The 26,853-nt window shown below is 28.3% G+C and overlaps 2 protein-coding genes and 3 pseudogenes across 2 annotated transcripts; 4 read left to right on the forward strand and 1 right to left on the reverse strand.

Annotated features, from left to right (window-relative positions):
- The first annotated feature begins 1,828 nt into the window (after positions 1-1,828).
- Positions 1,829-2,581, forward strand: LOC126555025 (uncharacterized). Its single transcript, XM_050209994.1, has one exon. It carries the CDS (start codon positions 1,829-1,831, stop codon positions 2,579-2,581), a length of 753 nt encoding a protein of 250 aa, XP_050065951.1.
- A 1,285-nt stretch (positions 2,582-3,866) lies between these two features.
- LOC126555026 (putative nuclease HARBI1) lies at positions 3,867-6,596 on the forward strand (annotated as a pseudogene).
- Positions 6,597-8,013: 1,417 nt separating this feature from the next.
- Positions 8,014-9,250, forward strand: LOC126555024 (uncharacterized). The gene is made up of 3 exons (XM_050209993.1): positions 8,014-8,405; positions 8,625-8,776; positions 9,024-9,250. The coding sequence occupies exons 1-3, from the start codon at positions 8,208-8,210 to the stop codon at positions 9,208-9,210; spliced, it is 537 nt and encodes a 178-aa protein (XP_050065950.1). The 5' UTR covers positions 8,014-8,207; the 3' UTR covers positions 9,211-9,250.
- A 971-nt stretch (positions 9,251-10,221) lies between these two features.
- On the forward strand, positions 10,222-11,549 carry LOC126555023 (uncharacterized; annotated as a pseudogene).
- A 7,835-nt stretch (positions 11,550-19,384) lies between these two features.
- Positions 19,385-20,340, reverse strand: LOC126555027 (uncharacterized; annotated as a pseudogene).
- Between the last annotated feature and the right edge of the window lie 6,513 nt (positions 20,341-26,853).

The following is a 26,853-nucleotide window of genomic DNA, read 5'->3' on the forward strand; positions in this document are numbered from 1 at the left end:
CTTATGCACAAAAATCAGATTTAATTCGACAAGACCCAGTTGTTTGTGCTACTTATTTTGATCATAGGTTTAGAGCACTTTTTAAATTGATCAAGTCCAAAAATGTTATTTTCAAAGAACACAGTGTGAAACATTTCTTTTATCGTGTCGAATATCAACATAGGGGCAGTCCACATGTACACATGCTATTGTGGTTAGACAATGCACCTGTTTTCGACCCAGCCAAACCAGAAACTTTTGGTGCATGTGTAACACTTATCAACAAATACATTACGTGTATGGTAGACGATGGCAGTCCGGCCCAAAGTATTTGCATAAAAATACTCATAGCCATACACACACTTGTTACAGACCTGACAAAGACAAACAAATGAAAAAGTGTCGCTTCAACATACCATATCCGCCAATGGATGAAACCTGTATATTGACTCCGCTAAAAGAAGACATAAGTAATCCGATCACAAGAAAAATTCGTACACTACAATATGAAAAACTTCTGAAATACCTCAGGGACTTCAAGGACAGTGATTCATCTTCAGCTCCATCATTAGAAGACATTTTACAAAAATTGTCAATTAAAGATGTTAATGAATATAAATCCATTATTCGAACCGTTAATAAAACAACGAATGGTTTCTGGATTCAATGAAAAATTATTTCCGTTATGGCAATCTAACATGGATATACAGTTCATATTGGACGTTTATTCTTGTGTTAGATATGTAATCGAGTATATTGGAAAAAGCCAACGTGGAATATCAAAACTAATGAGAGACATTGTCGAAAATCTTAAGTCTTCTACTGATTTATCGGTTAAAGAACAACTGAAAAAAAAAGCATTAACTTTTTCAGGGAGTCAAGAAATCTCTGCACAGGAAGCAGTGTACACTTATTTAGGTATGAAGCAATGTAATACTTCAACTGGGTATATATTTATAAACACTAGCCATGCTGATAAAAGAACTCGAATGTTGATACCAATGGCAGTTAGAGGAGAAATGGATCCAAAATCTGACGACATTTTTTTTGACGGTCTCAATGAATACTATTCATGTAGACCACACAATCTTGAAGATGTAACTTTAGCAGAATTTGGCTTCAATTATGAAGTCCGGCGGTAAAAAAAAACCGGCTAACAACAGTTCTGATTCTGACACTGATAATGAACCTGATACCACTTATCCGATTGACTCCACTCTAATCGGAAAACCAAACAAGTATATATAAAATCAGAAAAATCATACGGTATGTTAGGTTTAATGTGGATAAAAATGAACAAGACTTTTACAGAGAAAATATTATGTTATTTTTACCATGGCGCGATGAAAAAACTGATTTGTTAGATATTAACTGTAAACAAGTGTATGACACAAACATTGGTCAAATAAAAAAGTTGTTCCAACAGTTTAATTAAAGTAGAAGAAACCCAATTAGACGATAATGAAATCCAAATCGAAGGAGAACAAGGCCGTAACAATAATCAGCTTGTAGACGATGAAGATTGGGTACCAGACGATGTACTAATAAACGATGTTGGAGATTATGTTGAAAATACCAATACATCAGATGTAGATTCACCTAAAGATGATGGTAAGATAATAGTGCACCTGATAGACAATGAACAGTTTAAAGACTTAATCGGATGTCTAAACGACGGTCAACGCCAACTCTTATATCATACAACTAATGTCATAAGAAGTCAATTGGGGGAAAAGGTCATCCTGCGATGAAAGTATTTGTCACTGGACCGGCGGGAGCTGGAAAGTCAATGCTTATACGTGCATTAGCACAATCTGTAATTCGGATAGCAATCTTAGACCAGATATAGATGATCTGTCCACTTCCTCCCGTATTGCTGACAGCACCAACAGGTAATGCTGCATATGGAATAAAAGGATTAACACTTCATTCCGCATTCAAATTACCATTGGATCAATTTGCCGGATTGTTACCAAAGTTAAGTTCAGATATTTCAAATACACTACGTTGTCAGTTTGCCAATGTAAAACTTTTGATAATTGATGAAATTTCCATGGTTGGCATAAAAACACTGGGATACATTGATCAACGATTGAGGTCTATATTAAGAATAAATAAACCATTTGGGGACATAAATGTAATAGTGTTTGGCGATTTCTTTCAATTAGCACCGGTATTAGCAACACCATTGTACGATAGTTTTGAAGAAATATTGTCTAAATTTCCAAGTGCTGTAGAAATGTTATCGATTAAATCTATTTGGGAAACATTTAAGTTTTATGAGTTGACTGAAATAAAGCGCCAAAAAGATGACAAACAATTTGCAATAATGTTAACAAAGTTAGCCAGAGGACAGTTGGAGGAAGCTGATGTAAAATATTTTCAAAATCTTATAACCCACCTAGACATTACTTTTCAACCACAAGTAATGCATCTTTGGGCTACTAATAACGAAGTCGACGAAATGAACAGGAGAGTGCTTAACTCTATGAATCAAGTTAGTTTCATATCCGAAGCCATTGATACGTCTGCAAAACGATCGGATATTGAATCTGCCAAGAAACTGCCACGACAAAAGACTATGGGTTTAGCTTTAAGGTAGTTTTAAAAGAAACAGCTAAATACATGGTGATAGCAAACATTTCAACCGAAGACGGCATAGTGAACGGTGCAATCGGAGAACTCATGCAAATAAACAAAGAACAGACTGCAGGAGGTAAAGAAGTTGCAAAAAGAGTTTGGATCAAGTTTGATGAGCCAGATGTGGGGTCACTAACCAGACAGAAGATAAAAACAAACTAAAACCGAAGGCGAACACACAGATGATATGTGCAAGTGGACACCAATTGAAATTATAAAATTAGAATTTCAACTCGGTAATGCAGAGCACCATAAAGTAACTAGAATGCAATTGCCCTTAGTGGAAGCTTTGGCATTGACGGTACACAAAAGTCAAGGTGCCACATATCAATCTGTAGCATTTCATATACCTCAAAAACTCTTGAAGTGCAATATATTATATGTAGGATGTAGTCGAGATACTTCGGCTCAAGGTTTGCGTATAGACTACTTTCCTGCAAAGCCACCAAAACCTTCTGCAAAAGTTGAACATGAAATGTGCAGACTCAGGACACCAAGTTGTGATCTTATTCCACGCTTTTCTAGAATTATGACACACAACATGCCACTCTCCTGCATGTCACACAATATAAGGTCTTTAAAAAAATATGAAGCTCATATTAATGCGGATATCGTTCTTTTACAATCTAAAATAATGTTCTTCCAAGAAACTGGTTCAAAATCTACTGACACATATACCATTAAGAACTATACTGAATGCTGTAGAATAGACAGTATACATGCAAATGGTAAAAGTGGTTCAATTTGTTTTGTTGGAGAATCCATTAATCATAAAGAAATAACCTGAAGCACAACATTGCTTCAAGATCAAAAGAAAAACACACACTTATAGCGTTATCGATTTGACGCATTTTTGCACTCAGTGCAAAAATGTATTTGATTTAACCAATATTCAGAGAACTAGTGCGTTGTTTTGTATTCGATTTAATTGCACTGACAACACTGGTGTGCACTCAGTGCGCATTATTTGCACCACCGATTTTGTCAGTGCAATGAGTGCATTATATAAATATGAACCGTTTTTCTCGATAACAGGGAACATTATTATCTAATTTCCTATTTATCATATTATTAATTATTATCATAATTATTATTTACTTAATGGCCACTTAAAATAGTTATACGTTTTTAACCAAATCTCTTAAATTCAATATTGAATTATATTTTGTATTTTGTTACTTGTATGTATAATGCTTTCTTAAAGTATTTATATTTGGTATACCTTTATACCTACTTGAAAGTTAACTATGGATCATAACAAGAAACTTTCTATGTTGGTGAGATCGGGTGTTTTATCATCATCATCATCTTCCGACTCCTCTGACGATGAGCAATGGTTTTGTATTATACTTTCTAATGACTACGTTCATTCAAAACCAAAAATCCGAAATGTTGTTGAAAAGGTTGTTCATAAATTTACAGATGATGAAGTATGACTTTGTAGACTACTTACCAGTACCTAGTTTCTTAAATTTTTTTGACATATACAATTCTATGATTTAAATTTTATCTTTTTATAGTTTAAGAAGAATTTTAGACTTTCCCGGGTTACAGTGTACAAAATATTTCTGATTTTGAAATAAGTGATTTTATCCAAAATATACTGCAGGAAAAAAACAGTATCAGTTGAAGCACATATACTCATATTTCTATGGAAAGTTACACAACATTTATTATATGAATATTAATCTATTCTAAATATACAGGGAAGTAAAATGGAAGTTAGATACATTCATCATTTTTTCCCCAATATTTGCAGCGAAATGACCTTTTTACTTGTAAAAAATCTATTGATTCCGCCGGCTATCGACTCCGCCGTAGTTTTTTATTTATTGATTCCTCCGGTTAATACTTGTAAATATTTGTTTTAATAAAAACAAAATATAAAAGCCTTAAATTAATTTAAAATTTGAAGATAATTAAAATAAAAAATTGATAGATTTAATAAGTATATAAAACTGGCATCAAATCACTGTTCTGAAAATAAATCAATTAATATTATTATTATAGTTTATTATTACATTTTACATTATTTACTATAATTTATTTTATTTTTACTATTTTTTTTTGCGTTTTTGGCATTAACCAAATAAATTGTTAAACATTATATTATTATTTATTTTATTGTTACTAAATTAATTTTGCTTTTTTAGCGTTTTCTAAAAAAATTTTAAAATATATTATTTTTATTATTTTACTATTTTAATAAATTTTACTTACAAGAATGTTTGAATTGTTTTTTGAAATGTTTATATTTAAATTTTAAAAAAATATGGTAAACTGGGTATATCTTATACTATTGATTAAAAAATATACAGTCAGTGGAATCAACATAAACAAATATCCGGCAAAATTGATAGCCATCGGAATCAATAAATAAAAAAGTTCGGTGGAATTAATAAAAGATTAAAACTCCTTTACAATATCTTACATTTAGGTATAAAATGGTAACCATAAATTATATTTTTAATAAATTATTAGTGTATGTTAAAAATCAACCATATACCCCTCCCTCCACATAATAAAACCATTTGACTACCACTGTAAATATAAATATAGTTTCAGTTCTTTGCATTTTTTTTATTAATTAGGTAAATTTTTATTTTAGGTTTGCAGGTAATAAAACCGTTCTTAGAATAACAGCTCAGGTGTTTAATTGTAGTGAATCTACATGTTTTCATGTAATTGAAAGAGTTATTGGTTTTTTATTAAATATTATGCCTGATATTATTAAAATGTCCAATACAAATGAGAAAAAAAAAGAAACATCTGATGAATTTAAAAAAGTATCTACATTATTTATAAATAATTAATTAATGTTAATAACAATAATGTTCTAGTAGCTAAAATGTTTATTTAAAAATAATATTATTACACTTAAAATTATAGCTTGAAGAAAATCAACTATAGGTGGGCAAGTGGGTGTGTACCACTTTGCTATAAATTAGGTGTTGAGCAGCTGCGAGGGATCTTTGTAATGGATGTGTTAAATTTAATTTCAAAGTTTTCCTTACTTAAGCATGATATTGGATCTATTTTCATTTGTCTCAAATTAAAGCTTACTTAATTCCCCCTACTTTTTATAACTGAGTTACATTATTATTATTTTCCTATTTACCACACTCTTGGAGTTTTCAAAATGTAGATTTTGTTCATTCCTATTACCATATTTAACCATTAAAAAATCTAGAAAGTAAAATCACACATCATTGTAAAAATAACCTAACGCTTTGCTCAGAATCTAAAGAATCTGAGAACATGTTATGGTGTATACTATACAATTTTAAACATAAATATTCCAAGTGTAACCATAACAATTTAAATGCATTTTATTTTAGATTGCTGGTATACCAAACATTCTTGGTGCAATACATGGTACTTACATTAGCATAAGAAACCTAAACATAAAATTAGATCTACATATGTCAATAGGCACCATGATTGTTCTATAACACTTCAAGCTATTTGTGATGCTAAGAAAAATTCCTTGATGTTTTCACTGGGACCCCTGGTAAAATGCATGATGCACGGATTCTACAAATGTCATTTATTTATAAAGACCAATATTTGTATGAAGTGTGTGGATCTAAGTTCCATATATTAGCTGATTCAACTTACCCTTTGAAAGAGAACATAATAACTCCATTTAAAGATTATGGTAATCTTACTGTTACCGAAAAACAGTTTAATAAAATCATTCTAAAACAAGAGTTGTCATAGAAAACACTTTCGGCCTTTTAAAAGGGCGTTTTCGTCAATTATTAAAATTAGATTTTGCATTGACTGAAAAAGATGCCAATTTTGTTCTGGCTTGTTGTGTTTTACACAATATGTGTTCAGAGTCAGATGATATCATTATCACAGAACTACTACGAGAAGAACCTCAGCATATAATATTAGCAGATTTAAATCCAAGATCTTTAGATCCTCGTACAAAAGGAATGACAAAACTCCTAATATTATCAAACTCATTGTAATTCATACATTTAATAGGAATGACATTTGTTTTATTATTAAATAATAAAACATATAATATAATATTATAAAACTAAAATAAATTAACTTATGTAAGAAATTTAAATAACATTTATAACAATTAAAAAATTTAAACGACTAAAATTTCACTTATTATTTAAAAGAGCTCTAAGCAAATCAATTTTTTCATTATGGCGCCTTTCACAGTTTAGTTCTCTTTGTTTTTTATTTTCTTCTTTTTCTTTGAGCATAGCAATTAAAACATCTGTGACAGAAGTTTTAACTTTTTTGTTTGAAACGATTGTGAACGGGCCGGGAGAATATGACGATAATACGCGCACCCCGGACATCTACGAATATTGCTCACCACTAACACCTAGGTCTTGAATGTGCGAGGACTAGCTGGGTGTGTGGTGATGTAATAGCTCGAACAGCAGTGGTCGGGATGCATATTACCATTATGCACACGAAATAAAACCCATACGAAAATACGGCTTTCTCATTGGTTCCACATTTGGCGCGATAAATGAAATCAAATTATTATTATTTAATATAATAATATTATATATATACTTATTTAGGTGTAAGATCATTATTATAACTTTTTACTTCTTTTACTACTTTTTACTAACTTTTATCAGGTTCATACTTAGCATTATTTTAACGTACCCCCTCTAATTTATTCTTGACAGAAGATATTTAAATATTTTAAACACTTAATTCATAATCATGCAATAGAAATATTTATTTTAAACAATGCCATGTCCAACCCATTTTAAAATATTTTGTAGATAAATCATATTATATAAATACAATAATACCATGGTCCATGACGTGTCACCATGCCACCATCACTATATTCAGATTAAATAGATTTTTATACAAAATTTAAAAAGACCTACAAGTATAGTATAAAAAAAGGAGGTGTGAGTTATAAACCTAATAATTAAATCTAAAATACTTATTTAAATATTAGATCATTATTATTATTATTTTTAAGTATGAAATAGATAATTGGGAAAAATAAGAATATTGTCTTATGAAATATATTATTATATTATTATATTATTTATATATTATTATTATAATAAATAATATAAAAATTTTAACTCATATTACTAGTATTTAAATTAGTAATTATGTTATTTTGGTTTTGTTGAATAAATTATTATTTTTGTCATTAGTATAATATTATTTGGAATGGGTGGTTATTTTTAGAAAAAATTATGCTGTATTTTATAATATTTATATATATAAGACAATTAAAAAAAGTTATTATCACATAAATTATTAATGTTTTGAGTTTATTTATCCAAATTCATTATTATTATTTTTATGGTAAATTTCTTAAAGTTAAAAGATGATTCTTAAATTAACTCTTGAAAATCTCCCTTCATCATTTAAAAACATAATAACTGTAATTAATGATGACATTACAACAATACGGTCAAATTTAAATGATTTATCAAGTATGGCAAATTGGATAGAAGAATTTTCTTTTAAAACTTGTACTAAGTGGAATGTTAGGACATCTGTCCCTAACGGTAAATACATTCAATGCAGGTTAGTCTCTTTATTAACTTTTTATATTGAAATAAATTATAATTGTAAAAATGATTTACCAACTGTATGATTTATCTTTTTATTGTCATCTTAGAAAACAATATGTGTGCCATCATAGCTCTTACCACAAGGTTGATAGAGACAACAATAAAAGAGGTAGATCAAAAAATACATACTGTAAAGCCACAATTAAAATTGTCATCAAAGTTGATACTGTTTCTACGAGGAAAACAGATCCATTTGTCAAAGTAAGAAAACATTTTTTTTAGCCTTACCTATAAATTAAATTTTAAACAGTTATGTAAGTTATGTTATTGTATATTTATTTTTTACCAATTATAATTTATCATTAGGATTTTTATTAATTTATAACAGTATGTAATAAAATGTATTTATATATTATAATTCTTACTACCAATAATTAATTTATAGTAGCTACTAAATATGCGTTGTTAAATATATTTCAGGATGGATTGCTAGCTATAATCACTATTGTAAATGATCATAACCATAATTTAAACACTGCTGAAGCACTGAGATACTTAAGTGCAAACAAGGATCTTAGAATGAAGTTTGAAGAATATTTCACAGATGGTATGACCATATCTGAAGCAATGCGGTGGGTTCTTTTTTTTAAACTTCACTTATAAATAAAAGGATACTAGAATTAAAGTTATTATGTTTTGTTGATTCACCTTATAATAGATTTTAAAAAATGATAGTCTATTGCTAATAGTAAAACCTTTGTATTTTTAATTTTTAAACTACACTTTCAATTTACCATTTACCTACCTATAAAACTATTTTAATATTTAAAATAATCTTAATGGGTTTATATTTTTACAACAATTCGGTTTTGGCTATAGGTATCATGAAAGTGTTTTAACTATATCTGATTGTCCTATTGAAGATTTTGCATATGCAGGAATTAATCCAACATATAGAACAATTCAAAATTGGCATGACCAATGGAGAGTGTTAAATCTGGGACCACGTACTGGACAAGGGGTTATCAAGGTAACTATATATATTTTAATCGATAAAATAAAATAGTTATCCACCAAGTATTTAGGCATAAACAATACTTTTTCAAGTTCTGGTATGTAAAATGTTTAAAAAAATTTGTAGAACAATATTAATTATTATTAGCGATATTTTCAATATTTAAAATCGATATAACATTAGTTTACATTTTAAAGAAATATAATTGACTTAAAATGGTACATTAAATTCACATACTTTATAATTGATTTAATCTTTATTTACAGTTTAAATGTATATATAAAGTTAATCAGTAAATGTACACATTTATTATCTTATATAGGTAAATAATTACATGTCCCTATACATTTGTTGTAATAATATCATGTTGGAACAAATCAAGTTGACACCCCGTCATGAATTTTTTTATGATTATTAGTTTTTTTTATCTTAATTCCAAATTAGTATTAAGTAAAATTGATGAAACAAACTGTTAATAAGTTATAGAAATAAAAATGTCAGATTTGTGACTAGGGTGCTAAAAATAATTTAAATCAATCATTATAACTCAATTAATAAATAGTTAATATATTAATCTAGAAATTAGAAGAAAAAAAAGAAACCTATTCTGAAAGTGGAGTTTCAATATTTTTCCAATCTGAACCATTTGCTGTGTTAATATTAACGCCAATCATGAAACGAGCCCATGATTTACCTCTTTCAAAAAAAATAGTATTTGTTGACTCAACAAGTTCATGTGATCCACAGAACCATTGTGTAACTTTTTTATTGACGCCATGTGCAGCTGGCGCTGCTCCTTTAGGTGTGATAATTACACAAGGTCAGAGTGAAAAAGCATATAAAAGTGGATTTACTCTAATTAAGGAAAATGTCAAAAATGCATTTGGAGGACAAGGTTATCCTTCTATATTTTTAACTGATAATTCTGATGCTGAAATAAATGCTCTTATGACAGTATGGCCAAATTCAACTTCACTTTTATGTATTTTTCACGTTATGCAAGCAGTCTGGAGATGATTATGGGATAGCAAAAATAGTATAAAGAAAGAACATCGGACATTAATGATGCAAGCATTTAGGAAGATGTTATATTCTGATACTGCTGAAGAAGCTCAAAAAGCATTTTACTCTACTCTTGATGCAGGGAGTATATATCCAAAATGGCAGAAATATGTAATTGTACATCACTGGGAGCACAAAGAGCGTTGGTGTTTAGCTTGGAGGGACCATACAACTAGAGGCCATCACACAAATAATTATAGTGAGGTGTCAGTTAGAATTTTTAAAGAAAATGTGTTATGCCGAGTAAAAGCATATAATGTAGTTTCACTTGTAGATTTTTGTTGCACAAAATTAGAAGAGTATTATAAAAAAAAATGCCTTGAGTTTTCCAACGACAGAAAAGCTACAGCTAGATTGTATTTTGAAAGCATAATCAAGAAAAGTAATTATATTACAAAAGATAAAATTATTGTAGAAAATGAGCATTACTATGTTCCTAGTCAAAATAACCAACAACTGATGTATTGTGTTGAGCCAAGTATAGGAATTTGCTCTTGTAAGGATGGTATGTACGGAAGATTTTGTAAACACCAAGGAATAATTTATGTATTTTTTAAATGTATTGGGTTAATTTTCCACCTATAACTGTAGAGGATAAATTTTCAATATCAAAATTAGTATTGGGCGATAAAGCGCCCAGTAAGACATTTTATGAAGGACTTATACCTAAAGAGGCATTATACCAGCAACATGAGACTCATCTAGTACACTTGCCTATAACAGAAATACACAAACAAGATGTACATAACACACATGAAAATGATCATGATATTACAAAAAAACAAATGTTGATAAAAAGTATACCAGTATTCAATGCAGATAGTCTGATACCAAATATACAGGATAGTTTTACTGTATTGGAAGATATAAAAACTTTATTGACTAACAATGTAAAAAAGTTCAATCAATCTACTCTTGAAAATTTACTTCAATTTAAAAATAGATTGGATAAAGTAAAAACAGAAGGGCAATTTAATACATTTTTAGCAACTGCTGGTTCTATGACAATACCATTACGGCATAAAGATGGTGCAGCTATTAGAGTACAGCCGGCTACAATTTCTAGGCGAAGACCAGGGATAACAAGAGGTAGCAAGCGTTTACCATCAGGTAATTTATAATAAAATACCAATAAAATAACAATATTATGTCTTAACAAATTTGATTTTGTTGTAGGTAGACCAGCTTTAAGTGATCATGGTCCATCTAAAAAAAACCCCAGGAAACTATTACAAAACATTAAACTTTGTTTGACTAATGGAAAATCTCATTGATTATTTGTAATATATTAATTAAAAGAATAACTTTAAAAAAAAAATCAATTCATTCCTTATATGGTGTTACTTTTCATACAAATATTGAAATAGAAATATGTCATTAGTCATTATTATTTATTCTTAAGAGGACAATCACCCGTTGTGTTGTCCCCATATTACAAATACATAAAAGAGCAAATTGTATGGTACCTATTAATCAATAATCCATTTAACTCTGTTATATTCAATATTATTGAATTTAAAAGTAAGTATAAAGGTAATCTAATGGATATCACATTTTAGTTATGAGCATTACAATTTCAAAATTCTTAGAACTCATTTTAAATTTAAATGTAAAAATAACCTATGAGGTTCATAAGATAATATTCTTATTTTTCTCAATTACCTATCTATTTCATACTTAAAATAATAAAAATAATGTGATCTAACATATAAATAAGTATTTAACAATGCATATTTGATAGCTACTATAAATTAATTATTGGTAGCAAGAATTATAATATATAAATAAATTTTATTACATGGAGTTATAAATTAATAAAAATCCTAATGATAAATTATAATTGGTAAAAAATAAATATACAATTACATAACTGTTTAAAATTTAATTCATAGGTTAGGCTAAAAAAATGTTTTAAACATATTGTTTTCTAAGATGACAACAAAAAGATAAATCATACAGTTGGTAAATCATTTTTACAATTATAATTTATTTCAATATAATTCAATATATTTCATAAGATAATATTCTTATTTTTCCCAATTATCTATTTCATACTTAAAAATAATAATAATAATGATCTAATATTTAAATAAGTATTTTAGATTTAATTATTAGGTTTATAACTCACACCTCCTTTTTTTATACTATACTTGTAGGTCTTATTTTAAATTTTGTATAAAAATCTATTTAATCTGAATATAGTGATGGTGGCATGGTGACACGTCATGGACCATGGTATTATTGTATTTATATAATATGATTTATCTACAAAATATTTTAAAATGGGTTGGACATGGCATTGTTTAAAATAAATATTTCTATTGCATGATTATGAATTAAGTGTTTAAAATATTTAAATATCTTCTGTCAAGAATAAATTAGAGGGGGTACGTTAAAATAATGCTAAGTATGAACCTGATAAAAGTTAGTAAAAAGTAGTAAAAGAAGTAAAAGTTATAATAATGATCTTACACCTAAATAAGTATATATAAATATTATTATATTAAATAATAATAATTTGATTTCATTTATCGCGCCAAATGTGGAACCAATGAGAAAGCCGTATTTTCGAATGGGTTTTATTTCGTGTGCATAATGGTAATATGCGGTCGGGATCGCCGGGCAAAAACTGTCGAGCTACGTAATGCGTGTAGTATAATTATGTGTATTATCTGTGTGTTGTGTGTATATATGTAGGTGTGTATACAATAATTAAATTAAAATTAAATAAATGGTAACACGATTGCTGGTAAATAAGTTGCTATATAATACACAATATCAATAATAATATTTAAAAATATATAAAAATCACAGCAACACCAAGGTATACAAAATTATGATAATAAATAAATTAAAGCCCTTATGGCTGAACAAGATAAATAATATTATAAGCAGCTGTTATAGCTATAGCTGGTATACAATAGTATAAGTATAATATGATATATATCAGCTATTGGAGCCGTAGCCGTAAAGCTTTAATATTAATATAAAAGGCGGCCCTTAAGGTACGGTGTCCAAGGCGCGGCTAGCCGCAGTGGCCAGCCGCGGCCGCACTGCGTTTACGCGATTCCTATGGACTGGTTTCCAATGAGCGATTCCGGCTTTGTGACTATGAGTGAGTCGCTGCGACACGCGGCTCTACTCAGTCGAAAGCAGTGTAAAGCGACAGTCGCCAGCGGCATTTGCTATCATTTTCGATTTAATTCTATACTCTACTATACGAGTACCTACTTATATTTAAATACCATGGCTGAATCACAAAATGTTGCCAAAGTTATATTTTTGGCTGATCAAGAGGAAATATTAATCGAAGAAGTACGTAATAATCCTGTACTTTATGACCTGTCAAAGTCAAGCCATAAAGACATTACCATGAAAAATGATATCTGGAAAAATATTTCCATAAAAGTAGGAAGATCTGGTAAGTATAAATTAAAGTATTTAGATCATAATTTTATAATCTACATTTAATGTTTACTATATAAAATACATAGTAACAATATAAAACAGTTAACATACATCTATATACTTAGGGGTGGTGTGAACATTTTTCATTCATAATTTTAAGAACCACCCACCTCCAAAATTGTTGGATAAAATTCTTAATATAAAAAATGTTGTACTAACAAATTACATGTTGTGTACTAATACGGCATTGATTACCCATCCACCCAAAAACAGCCATGAGACCTAGAACCCTTGTGACGCCACCACTGTTTATTTATTTATTTATTATTATTATTTATTTATTTATTATTATTAACGCCCCCAGGGCAAAGAGTGTACATAAATTATACTATAACACAAAAGATTAATATTAATATTACTAGAATTATAGAATTATTACAAGGAATTTAGAATTATGACAAAAAGAATTTAAGTTCAATATTTACAATATAGTTATGCTATTACATTACATATAAATATTATAAATTATGTATCTATCCGTAGCCTAGACATAAACAGCGTAGTTTAAATTCATTTTCAAAATTAAAGTCAAAAGCAACACTATTGCAATTTCTTAGCATACGACTTAAAGGCTCGTTAAACTGTAAGACTGCGAGTGGAATGGTACATGAAAAGTAGTCGTGGTTCGAGCATTAAAGCGGGAACTTTCCAGTTTACTCTTTCAAGTATCTCAGGGCTACTTATCTTATTATTTAATAGTTTAAATATAAATGACACATCATTAAATGTACGTCTAGACGTAAGAGAATGTAAACCCAATTCACGTCCTAAGCTATCCCGAAACGTTAAGTTCAAACTTAAAAACTAAGTGTCTTAAGAAGTTACATTGGACACGGTCCAAACGTTGAATCAGGCCACTTTGGTAAGGGTTCCAAATTATGGATCCATATTCAAGACCTGAACGAACGAGTGAACAGTACAAGGTCTTCAAACAAATAATATTGTTGAAATCACAGCACTGTCGTTTAACAAATCCTAGCATACGCATGGATTTTGAGTAGATATAGGATATATGTTCGTTAAATGATAGGTCATTAGAAAGTATGATGCCAAGATCTTTAATGGAGGAAACTAACGTAATTGGGTGATTATCTAAGGAATATTTGTGGATTAAAGGGTTTTTCCGTCTGGTAAACGATATTATGGCACATTTATCAATATTAATTTTTAGTTTGTTCGTCGAACACCAATTTGAAAATCTACAAGATCAGATTGTAGCTTTTCACAGTCATTTACCGAATTAATTTTGATATACATTTTCAAATCATCTGCAAATAACGAAAATTTACAAAATTTGAATAAAAGTTTAACATCATTTATGAATAGTAAAAAGAGCAAGGGTGATAAGTGTCCACCTTGTGGGACACCCGAAAATGTATTGAAAGAAGATGACACTTTGCCTAAAACGATAACTTGCTGCGTCCTCCCTGTTAGATAAGAACTTAACCAAGATAATAACGGGCCGCTAATACCGTACATGTTCAGTTTGTTGATTAAAATTCCGTGATCAACTGAGTCGAATGCTTTACTTAGGTCTGTATAAATGGCGTCTACTTGCCCTTTGTTTTCAATGACATTAAGAATTTCAGTATAGTATATTAGTAAGTTAGAGGATGTCGATTTCTGAGGTCGAAAACCGTGTTGTTCATCAATTAATATTCTATTAAATAATGTAGATAATTTAGGTTCTAATAATTTTTCGAAAAGTTTTGATACTGTACTTAATTTAGATATTGGACGGTAATTATTTACAAAAGTCCGATTGGTTGATTTAAAAATGGGTAACACATAACTAGATTTCCAGTAATGGGGGAAAACGCCATCAGACAAAGATTTATTAAAAAGCAGATACAGGGGATAAGCTAATGCATAACGACATTTAAACAAAATGATTGGGGGCAGTTGGTCAGGACCATATGTGTTATCTAAATTAAGATTATTTAGGCCTTCAAATACCTCAGCTAGGGAAACATTTACAGAAGATATATTAATATTTGAATTTTTGTTTGAATTTGTTGGATTGGGAGCAATTATAGAATTCGGTGTTATATACATCGAGGAGAAGTAATCGGCGAAAGCGTTACATATGTTATCACTATTTTCGTACCGCACATTATTATAATACATTATAGTTGGAAGTTCGTTATTGTTTCTTTTATTTTTTATATATTTCCAAAAACCTCGAGGGTTGGTTGTTAAGTTATTTTGTACTTTAGATAAATATTGGTTACGGCAACGTTTAGAAAAGTATTTACATTTAGAGCGTAATTCAGAAAATTTCATGTAAGATGTTTGGCTGCGGTTATTTTTATATTCAGTGTGTGCTATGCGTTTTTCTTTTATTAATGTACGTAAGTTCCTATCAAACCATGGAGGATAATTGTATTTGAAATTCTTCATTGTTGGCACATATAGATTTAAAATTTTGTTTACCATTGTGTAAAAGTTTGTAACCGCTGCATCAACACTCATGCAAGAGAATAGATTACACCAATTAATTTTATTTAAAGCGATCGATACATTATCAAAATTGGTTTTACGAAAATTGCGATAAGTTTTTGTTGGTATGGGTAAATTATTACATTTATAAAATTCACATATAATATCTAGGGGAGGGTGAGGTTTATCTATTGTAACTAAGGGACTTGAGCACAGTTCAACGGATATTAAATTTAGGTTTGTGAAAATTAAGTCGAGTGTATTGCCATAGGAATTACGTATACAGTTATACTGCGATAAATTGTGAACCGAAAAACAATCGTAGATTATATTAACGGCTGCAGAGCGGTTGCCATCAATAGTTAATCCAGTATTGTTACATGAAAAGGTCGTTCCACGAAAATTATAGTCTCCCGCAATTAAGATATCGGTCTTATCGTCAAAACGTGAAAATAGCCAATTAATTGTGTCTGTATGCGTTTCATAAACCGATAGTGGACTAGTTTCCGGTATATAGCATGTGCCTAATATAATTTTTTGTACGTCATTTATTTTCATTAGTACAAAAACTTGTTCAATTGAGCCATAGGGAATCTGTATCAACTCACAGGTATATTTATTATTCACAATAATAACGACACCACCACCACGACTACAATTACTCGTTAGATTACTTCTGTCGCATCTAAATATGTTATAATTATGAAAACCTAGTTCTGAATTTAATACTTCGCTTTTAAGCCAGGTTTCAGTTAACATTAGAAAATCATACTTTTCACACTGTATATTACATATGAGATTATTTAGTTTGTTGTTTAGACTTCTAACATTCTGATAAAAGCCTGATAAATTAAACTTAATATTAGGGATATTTATATTATTTACATTACTTATATTCGTACGAGACACATTAGTGTTTATCAGTTTTTTTGGATTGCCGTGGGAACACCATCAATAAACTTAATGAACCAACTGTTATCCCCTCCTTGTTTCTTTTCATCAATTTGCCGCTTAATGTCCTTGTATTGATTACGTTGTTGAATTGTTTGATCGGTCCCGATGAAAATATGTTTTAGTGTATCAATCGTGCGTAATTTACGTTTCGCTTTAAGAATGGATAATACTTCTAATTTACTCGCTAGGTTAACTAGTATAGGACGTGGTTTTTCATTTTTTTCCCCATACGAGTGGCATGAATTATAGGAGTAGATACGGATAGTGCGTTAAAAATTCTCTTAACCGTATAAGGTGAGTCCATGTCCATATCACTATCTTCGTTAACACCAAAAATTATAATATTCTTTGACTTTTCCATACGCTCTTGAACTTCATGAATTAGTTTAAAGTCTGGATCGACAGTTGTTACTTTAGTAGATGCATCGAGTGAATCCATACGTTTACGTAACGTATCAAGCTCGGATTTGAGAGTTTTATTTTCCTCCCTCAAATTAGCAATGTCATACATAAGGTTTTCAAGTTTGTTTATAATTGAATCAGATTTATTTTCTTGAATTGATATTTTTGTTGCAATTGAAGTAAGTTTGCTATCTTGAGTTTTGAGAGATTTCATTATATCAGATAATGTAGGTTCCGTCTTAGAGTTTTGGACTTGTATAGGAGATTTGGTTAATTTCGACATTTTTCAGAAATTTAGATAAGTAAGTTATTAAAAATATATAGAACTTTATGCACAAAACGTGTAGTATAAGTTATTTAATTAAACAGATAACGGAGCGTGTTCTCTGATCAACGGTCAACAGTACACTTAACTAAATATGCGTAATTGGTAATTACTCGTATTTTTGTACTTAAACAAGTAAATACATATAATTTCTGACTTGCTGTGACTTGATAAATTAATTAAAACTAGTGATAAATTCGTTTCAAGTTATTTTCAATAAAATTAGCAATATTTGATTTTACATTATTTTGTCATAAATTATTGTTAATAATGTGGTACATATTAAATAGTATTCTTTTCCATGGTACATACCTGATATGGCTATGTGGCTATGTCAAATAATAGTATAATACAAACAATTATTTAAGAAATATGAATAGTTGGGAAATACACTATGAATAAACCGTGAACACTACACGATTTCTATTTCTGTGTACAAGCATACCTATTGAGATATTTTCATAAATATCTATAATATTTTCAATCTATAAATAATTTTAATACAATTTCAATGCATTACCATTGATAAAATTATATTTTAAACCACGATTATTTCATCAAATTATCCTCTACACACACAAAAACAAAAAAAGAGTCAGCCTAGGATATTATAATTTCCAGTGGTTGGTGAAAAAGATGATATATGTTTAAATGGTCTGAATACACCAAAATTTAAATTCTTTTATAATTATTGTAAGCCAAACTTGTAGAAAATCTTGTATGACATTTAAAAAAAAAATACTTAGAAAAATCGAAAATTTCAATGGTCTATACATTTTAAATATATTTTTTTTAATAAATTATTTATATGTTTTTTTTTTTTGGTATATATAAGGAAGGTAGGTAATTAACCACATTGTGGTGTAAAAACTATCAAATTAGTATAATTAGTATTAGGTTCTATATGCCTATACATACAATAGTAAAATTATTTATTTCAATCGATGATTGCAAGAAGCGATGGAAAAACATTAAAGATACTTTTAATAGAAATAAAAGAAAGTTAGGAACAGGATCTGCTTCATCATCTAAAAAAAAAATGGATTTTGGCAGATCGAGTATCATTTTTAAGCTCCGTAGATAATGAGCGAAGGTAAATAATTATTTTAAAAAACATGTTTTACTTAAATATGCAACAATAATAGTTAATCAATATTTTTAGTTCTACATCTAACATTGATACGCCACAAGATGAAAATGTAAGTGTTGGTACTGACGATGAGATTGATGTTGACGATTTCAATAAAGACCAAGACGATAATGATGTAAACTTACCAGGGTGCTCATTTGCGGGTAATCGTGTTGGATCAAAAACTGATAAGCTGGCCGCGATATTAGCTAAAAAAATGCGAGATCGAAATGCTATTATTCAGAATATTCAACGACAAAATGAACAACTCCTAAACAAAAACGAAGAAGATGATGTTGATTTATTTTTTAAAAGCATAGCTGAAATCGTGAAAAAGTTACCAACAAAAGGCATTAATGAAGCTAAAATAAAAACACTTATGTTAATAAATGAACTTCAAGAAAAATATGCTAACCCTCCTCAAATTGCTACATCTGGTTTTTTTCCTATTCAAAACTTCCAACAAATACATAAATTATTTTGAAACAAACATCGACAGCTTTTACAATATTGGGCAATTTATAGTAAGTATTAAAATAGTAAACAAAAAATTGTTTGGCAGTTACATAGTCATCCCCTACTATGCATATTAATGGTTGTTAAGTTGTTTTCATAGAAAAGTAATTATCAATTTAACTCTTAATTTGTATATACAGGTCATTAGTTGTGGGAACAGGGTGCATAAATGATTTCCTCGCATCCGCAATAGATGTCTTAATGATACATTTAATTTTGCTCAATTTATCAATTTCAACGGACTTAGATGTTGGAATAATCATAGAACTCAAAAGTGCAAATACTTAAACATTTCTAGAATCTGTATCATATAACAATGACAAACAATTTAACATTAAGAATAAATTATCTAGTTTTATTCAATTATACCTAATTCTATATCAGGATTTTGAGTTATCTGCTTTAACAACTCTTTACTGTTTCCATCCTTTACATTAGTTTTCATTAAGGTTATAATTCTCGGAGCCAAGTGTGACCATTTTTCGAAATATAAATCACCAGCTCCAGGATATATATATACTCAAAATCAATATTTATATAAATAAAAATATAATGACAATAACATTTTGACCAAAAAAACTAATAAATGAATATTTTTGAAATATATTAATCTTAAACTATGGTATGTCCAAATAACTGTTTATATAAAGGCCAGTCTTCTAGTATTTTGTTAATTTGTGTATCAGTATTTATAAGGAATCGTCTACAAATAAGGACTGTATCTTGCCATTTTATAAAAACTTCTTTTAAAGATTCAACATTGTATTGGAGCCATATTTTAATTTGTAACAACTTCTGGTCTATAGGGTAATAAATTAAAATTTAAATAGTTGAACAAAAGAATAAAATTGTATTTTTAACCTTCAACTTCAAGAGGCAATGACATATGTTGTAAATTATTAGAAGTATTAAAAGAAACAACTTTTGTATTTAAAATGTTCTGGGTCAAAGGTCATACTTTCGTAATTTTCTTATTGTATTGTGGTACTTCTGATACACTACCCATTTTGGTTTTTGTTTATTGTCGTTCAAATAATATGTTTCCTATAATACAAAAATTATGAAAATTGTATAAATACTATAACAATAATTTGAACATATAAATATTATTCACAAACCTTAATTTCTGATTTAAAAAATTTAATTATAATATTAGCAACGTGTTCTAGTGATTTGGGTGATGCCTTTATTTTATGTTGTATACTTGTATTAAATACTCAATAACTATATCTACCAATATTTTCCTAAACTCATCTGTTAATTTTTTGTGCTTTTTATAATATGCTAATATTATATTTCTTTTGCCAGAATTTGTTAAAAGATCTCCAATATCAATCTATAATTATCAATATTAATAAATTTAAAACTTTATTATTTTATAACTTTATTCTATTAAAATTAATAGAATAAATAATACATGAATTATATATTTTTGTAATTATCGTGTCATTATCATGTTTTAAAATATTATGTCTGTATAAAAATAAATAATAAGACATGTTAGAAAGATATTTAACATGGGTAAATTAAACTAACTACCTAAGTCATAAGTTTATTATTAATTAATATCTAAAGTAACTAACTTTTTAGCTACCTACTTAAGCTACTTAGGTATACATCCCAATTTTTTAATGTTAATACTTGTTTTTATATCTGTTTTAAATTAAATATAAACTTACGTGTTCCTTCATCAATTTATCACTACATTCTTGATGGACAAAATCAGATACAGATGAAAATTCAGAAGGTGCAGTGGAATTATCAGAACTATCTAAATGGTCATTCTAACAAAATTGCATAGTAAAATAAATAATATAATAACTATTAAAAATAATTCTTATGTTATACAATAAATTAATCTCAAATTCAATATGACTTTATTAATTAACTTACAACTATTTTGTTTTGCCAAATACGTAACTACGTAAGTGATGTTCAAAAATTATTCTTTCACCAAACTTACCCAATGGACAAATGGTATTAGTAGTAACTGGGTCCCTGGGGGATATTTATCTAACCCTATTATATTTAAACACTTTTAAGGTTATTATTATTATTATAATTATACGCTTATATATACGAACATTGTTAATATAATTCTTACAAGATATTATATTTTAATTACTACCTACAAAATGTTGTATAAATTTCAAATAATGTATTATATTTCGTAAAAAAAGAATGAAATGACAACTATTAAAACTTATTATATTTATGAAAACCATGAATTCATATGATTATACCTATTATTAACATTGAAATCTTTAATGTGAAAGATACAATTAATGTTAAACGTGTTAATACATTTTATCACATAAGTTTGAAAAAATACTATGTAGGTACTTGTATCTATGTTTACGTTCAACATTCTTTATTAATATTTTAACTGTGTTGTAAAAATTTATCACATAATACGAGTTGAATATAACATATAAAGGAAGAAAATAATATCGTATCGTTTACCATTATTATCGTTCGACAAGCGTTCGTATTAACCAAATCCGATCACCAGAGATACGTGTTTTCCGCATGTTTTAGCCACACGCAGCGGAAACAACAGGTTTACTAACATTCGTCTAATTGATTCAAATAACCGATGTACTGTTTCAATAATTCGATTTATTTTAAATGTTCTAATATACGGGTGATCCGCCCCGGTATATTTTGTTTCAATAACGTGATTGTATCAATAATCCGTGTTTCTAATAATAGGCTTCTACTGTATATTAATTATTGAATAAAATATTACCATTTACAGTTTCAAAAATAAAAATAATAAAATGGAATCATCTACGTTCATCAAACTACAAATTGAAGAAATGTATGAACGGCGTGAAACAAATTTTACCGATGCAGACGAAGAAGAAAAGATATACAAAGCAAAAATAAGAATAATAAACCAAATAATTAAAAAATTAAAAGATGAAAAAAAAACAACTTAAACTTAACTATGAAAAATCACAATTTGCATTATTTAAATCTGAATTAAGTATACGCAATTGTTTAAATTCACTGCACAAACAATTAGAATCATTGAATCTAGACTAAAACTATTCTAAAACTTTGCTATATTTATCATATAATAATATACATTAAATAATATAATGAAATTCAATGTAACAAAGTATTTTCGTAAAAATTCAAGGTTGACACGTACCACAACAATGTATAATTCTACATGTCAGCTTTGAGTTATGTTCCACAGAAGTGATTGTACGGTACGTACGTTTGGTCTATGTGCGTAAATGGCAAAGTTCCAGCGTTGTGAATGAATCGCACCATCGTTGCTGTTCACTGCGCATACCACTATCATGACCCTACAACGCGTTCGTATAATCCGAATCCGATCACGTTCGGTGGCTGTGACATGTCATTGAATAACATACTTTAATTAAATTTCCTGTAATATTCTGGTGAAATAATAATTAAAACGTACACTACAATAAGCTGAATATCTGATACACTAATAATTAAAACATTAATCACTTAGGAATATGAACAAATGTATTATTATTATTATTTTTTTAATATAAATTTATTTACAGTTACAAAATGAAAAGAAATACAATCACTAAACGTAGACGGATGGAATCAACTGCTGAGAGTGAACTTGTTGAAATTGAGAGATTTAAAAGCTGTTCGAGAACGTTTATTGTTAAGAACAAGGAAGAAATAATAGACTACCATGTATTTTTTAGTTATGTTTCTGAAATGTTAATTTCTAAGCTAACACAATCAAGTCAGCAGTCAGCAATTAAATTTATTTACATGTTGATAGCACGTATGAACAACTTTTAACGAATGAAGTACAAGATATGTCATTTAAAACAACAAACGTATTAGCATGTAAATCATCCAATTTTAATAGCTTATTAAACAAAATGTTTAACAAACTATTATCTGAGGAAGAACAGTTTATATCAAAAAAATCAGGCTGGTCACTTAAATCTATAGATTGTATACAACTACGAATTAATAAAGTTAATCCTCTTAAAGGAGGAAGTACATATTTAGATTTACCTAGTCATATTAAAAAAAAAAAAGCAGTTATAAATGTAAAAAATAACGATAACGAATGTTTCAAGTATTCAATACTAAGTAAGTACGATAATCGTTTGAATAAATCTCGGTTTAGTAAAAAATATTTTGATATGTTAGAAAAAAAAAGTGGACTAATTTTAAATGCATCGATTTTCCAACACCTATAACTCAGTTAAAAAAATTTGAAAAAATAAACGATGTATCAATTAACATTTACAGCTTAGATGATAAAAATGTAATTTACCCATTACATATAACCAATATTGAAAAAAAAAAATCATTTTGACCTATTTCTATTTAATGATAATAATACATCTCATTATTGTTATATTAATAACTTCTCAAGGTTTATTAGAAGTCAAAGAACTAAAAATTGCTCAAAGTTGATTATATGTAAGAGATGTTTTACTAGTTTTGGTAATAAACCGTGTAAAAGCAAACTTTGGGGTGAATCAGGTTTAATTAGACATAAGCAATTGTGTATTAAAAATAAATTAGGAAGACCTATAATGTTTGAAGAAGGAGATGACGATTTCATATACTTCAAAAACTATAAAAATACTCAACGAATTCCAATTGTTATATACGCCGACTTCGAATGTATTTTAAACCGAAAACAACCTGTTAAATTCATTCAAAGTGGTAAAAAACCAAAAACTAATATTACACATTTACATAAACTTATGAGTTATGGGTTTTATGTAAAAGTTGACTATAATATTATACCAAAAAAATTAATAAAAAAGTTTGAAATTCCTAGAAAAGTAGTAATTTATAGAGGTAAAAATGCAGCAAAAAAATTTATGAATAGTATGATTAGTATAGGAAATAAAATTAATAATATTTATAAAACTAATTTACCAATTAACAAATTAACTTTAAAAGAAGAAAAACATTTTCAAAAAGCTAAGGTTTGTGAAAAATGTTTATTATCATTTAAAGGTAATAATTTGTTAAAAGTTCGAGATCACTGTCATATAACTGGAAATTACAAACGATGTATTTGTGTAAAATGTAATTTTCAGCTAACTAATCCATCATTTGTACCAATTTTCTTTCATAATCTGACATATGACAGTCACTTCATAATTCGAGAACTTGGTTGTAACGATAAAGATATTCATGTTATACCTAATTCATCTGAAAAATATATATCGTTTAGTAAAGAAATCGCACCAAAATTGAACGTTAAGTTTGTTGATACATACCGTTTTATGGCTGAAAAATTAAGTAAACTAGCAAAAAATTTATCCGAAGATAAGTTGAGGTTTAGAGAAACTATTAAAGTATTTTCTATTAAAGTGTTAGATTTAGTTACACGAAAAGGAGTCTTCCCTTATGAATATGTTGATAGTTGGAGTAAACTTAATGATTCTTTTTTACCTTCAAAGCTTGAATTTTATAGCTCTCTAACCGATGAAAATATTACTGATGACGATTATATACATGCAAAAAATGTATGGAACGTGTTTAATATAAAGACATTAGGTGAATATAGCGATCATTATTTAAAAACTGATGTTGTAATACTAGCTGACGTGTTTGAAAATTTCAGAGACTTATGTTTTATACTCTTGAACTAGATCCTGCTCATTATATGACTGCTCCGGGATTTGCGTATGACTGTATGCTTAAATATACTAAAATCGAATTAGAAAGGTTAAAATGTCCTAACATGCTTTTGTTTATCGAGAACTCTATTCGTGGTGGAATAACTCAATCAACTAAAAGATATGCTAAAGCAAACATACCAAATATTGAAGGATTGAATTATAATTCTAATGAACCGATTACATGGATAACATATCTTGATTGTGTAAATTTATATTGAAAGTCTATGTTGACAGAATTACCTTTTAAAGATTTTGAATGGGTTGATGACTTAAACATAGACGTAACTAAAATTGCTGATGATTCTGAAGTTGGATATATATTAGAAGTTGATGTCGACTACCCTAAAAGTTTGCATAAAACTCATAATGATTTCCCGTTTTTACCGTTAAACGAATGTCCGCCATATTCTAAAGTTAAGAAATTGTTAACTACACTATTACCGAAAAAAAACTATATTGTTCATTACAAAAATTTAAAACAAGCTATTTCACACGGTCTTAAACTTGTAAAAATTCATCGTGCTATCCGATTTTCTCAAAAGAAATGGATGTCATCGTACATTGAATTCTGTACTAAAATGAGAACAGAAGCTAAAAACGAGTTTGAAAAAGAATTCTGGAAGCTTTTAATTAATAGTGTTTTTGGAAAATGTATGGAGAACGTTCGAACAAGAACTTCTATAAAACTGGTTTCATCGGGAAAAAAAGCTAATAAATTAATGGCAAAAACTAATTTTAAGGATAGAACTATATACTCTAAGAATCTTATGGCTATTCATCAACATAAGGAAACTATTAAATTCGATAAGGCGATTTATGTAGGATCTGCAATTTTAGACGTTTCGAAAACTTTTATGTATGATTTTCATTATAATGTAATGAAAAAGAAATATGGTAGAAAAATTAGTTCTTTATATTCGGATACAGATTCGTTGATATATACCATTCAAACAAAAAATTTTTTCGATGATTTAAAAAATGATTTATTGCCATATTTTGACACATCTAATTATCCTAAAGACCATTATTGCTTTAGTGAAATTCATAAAAGCCAACCAGGATTCTTCAAGGACGAACTTAAATCAATAATTCTTAAAGAATTCGTTTCATTAAGACCGAAATTATACGCTTATAAAACCATAGATGATACTGTAGAAAAAAAAGCAAAAGTGTAAAAAAATATATAAAAAAACCATATGAAATTTATTGATTAAATAGAGATATTAAATGCTTTTATCAACCATAGATCTGTTGAGAAAAAACAATCTCACAGAAACATGAACTTCATTCAATCGAATAAACATGTTGTTCATTCAAAAACAATGAACAAGCTTGTTCTCAGTGCCAATGTCGATAAAATATATAATGAATGATGGGATAAATACATTGGCGTATGGTCATTACAAACTCACAAAATAATTTATTTAAAAAACTTAATGATTCAACAATCAGTATAAACAGTGTTATCTATCAGTATTATACAACATTCAACAGCTTTATTATTTTCATTGAATAAATTTACCGCTAGGAGCGCTATTATACAACAGTATTATTATTTTTTCATTGAATACATTTATTACTAAATAGCGCTTTCTATTTATATCGATTGCGGATATATTACGTTTTTTAAAATAGACTACGGAGTACTAGGAGAACATGTGAAATAATTAATTTTACTAGATAAAAACCCTTGTATATTTTTTTTATTATAAATGTATCATACATTAAAAAAAAATCTTTATTTT

This window comes from Aphis gossypii, unplaced genomic scaffold, assembly GCF_020184175.1.
Source record: "Aphis gossypii isolate Hap1 unplaced genomic scaffold, ASM2018417v2 Contig00682, whole genome shotgun sequence".
NCBI lineage: Eukaryota > Metazoa > Arthropoda > Insecta > Hemiptera > Aphididae > Aphis > Aphis gossypii.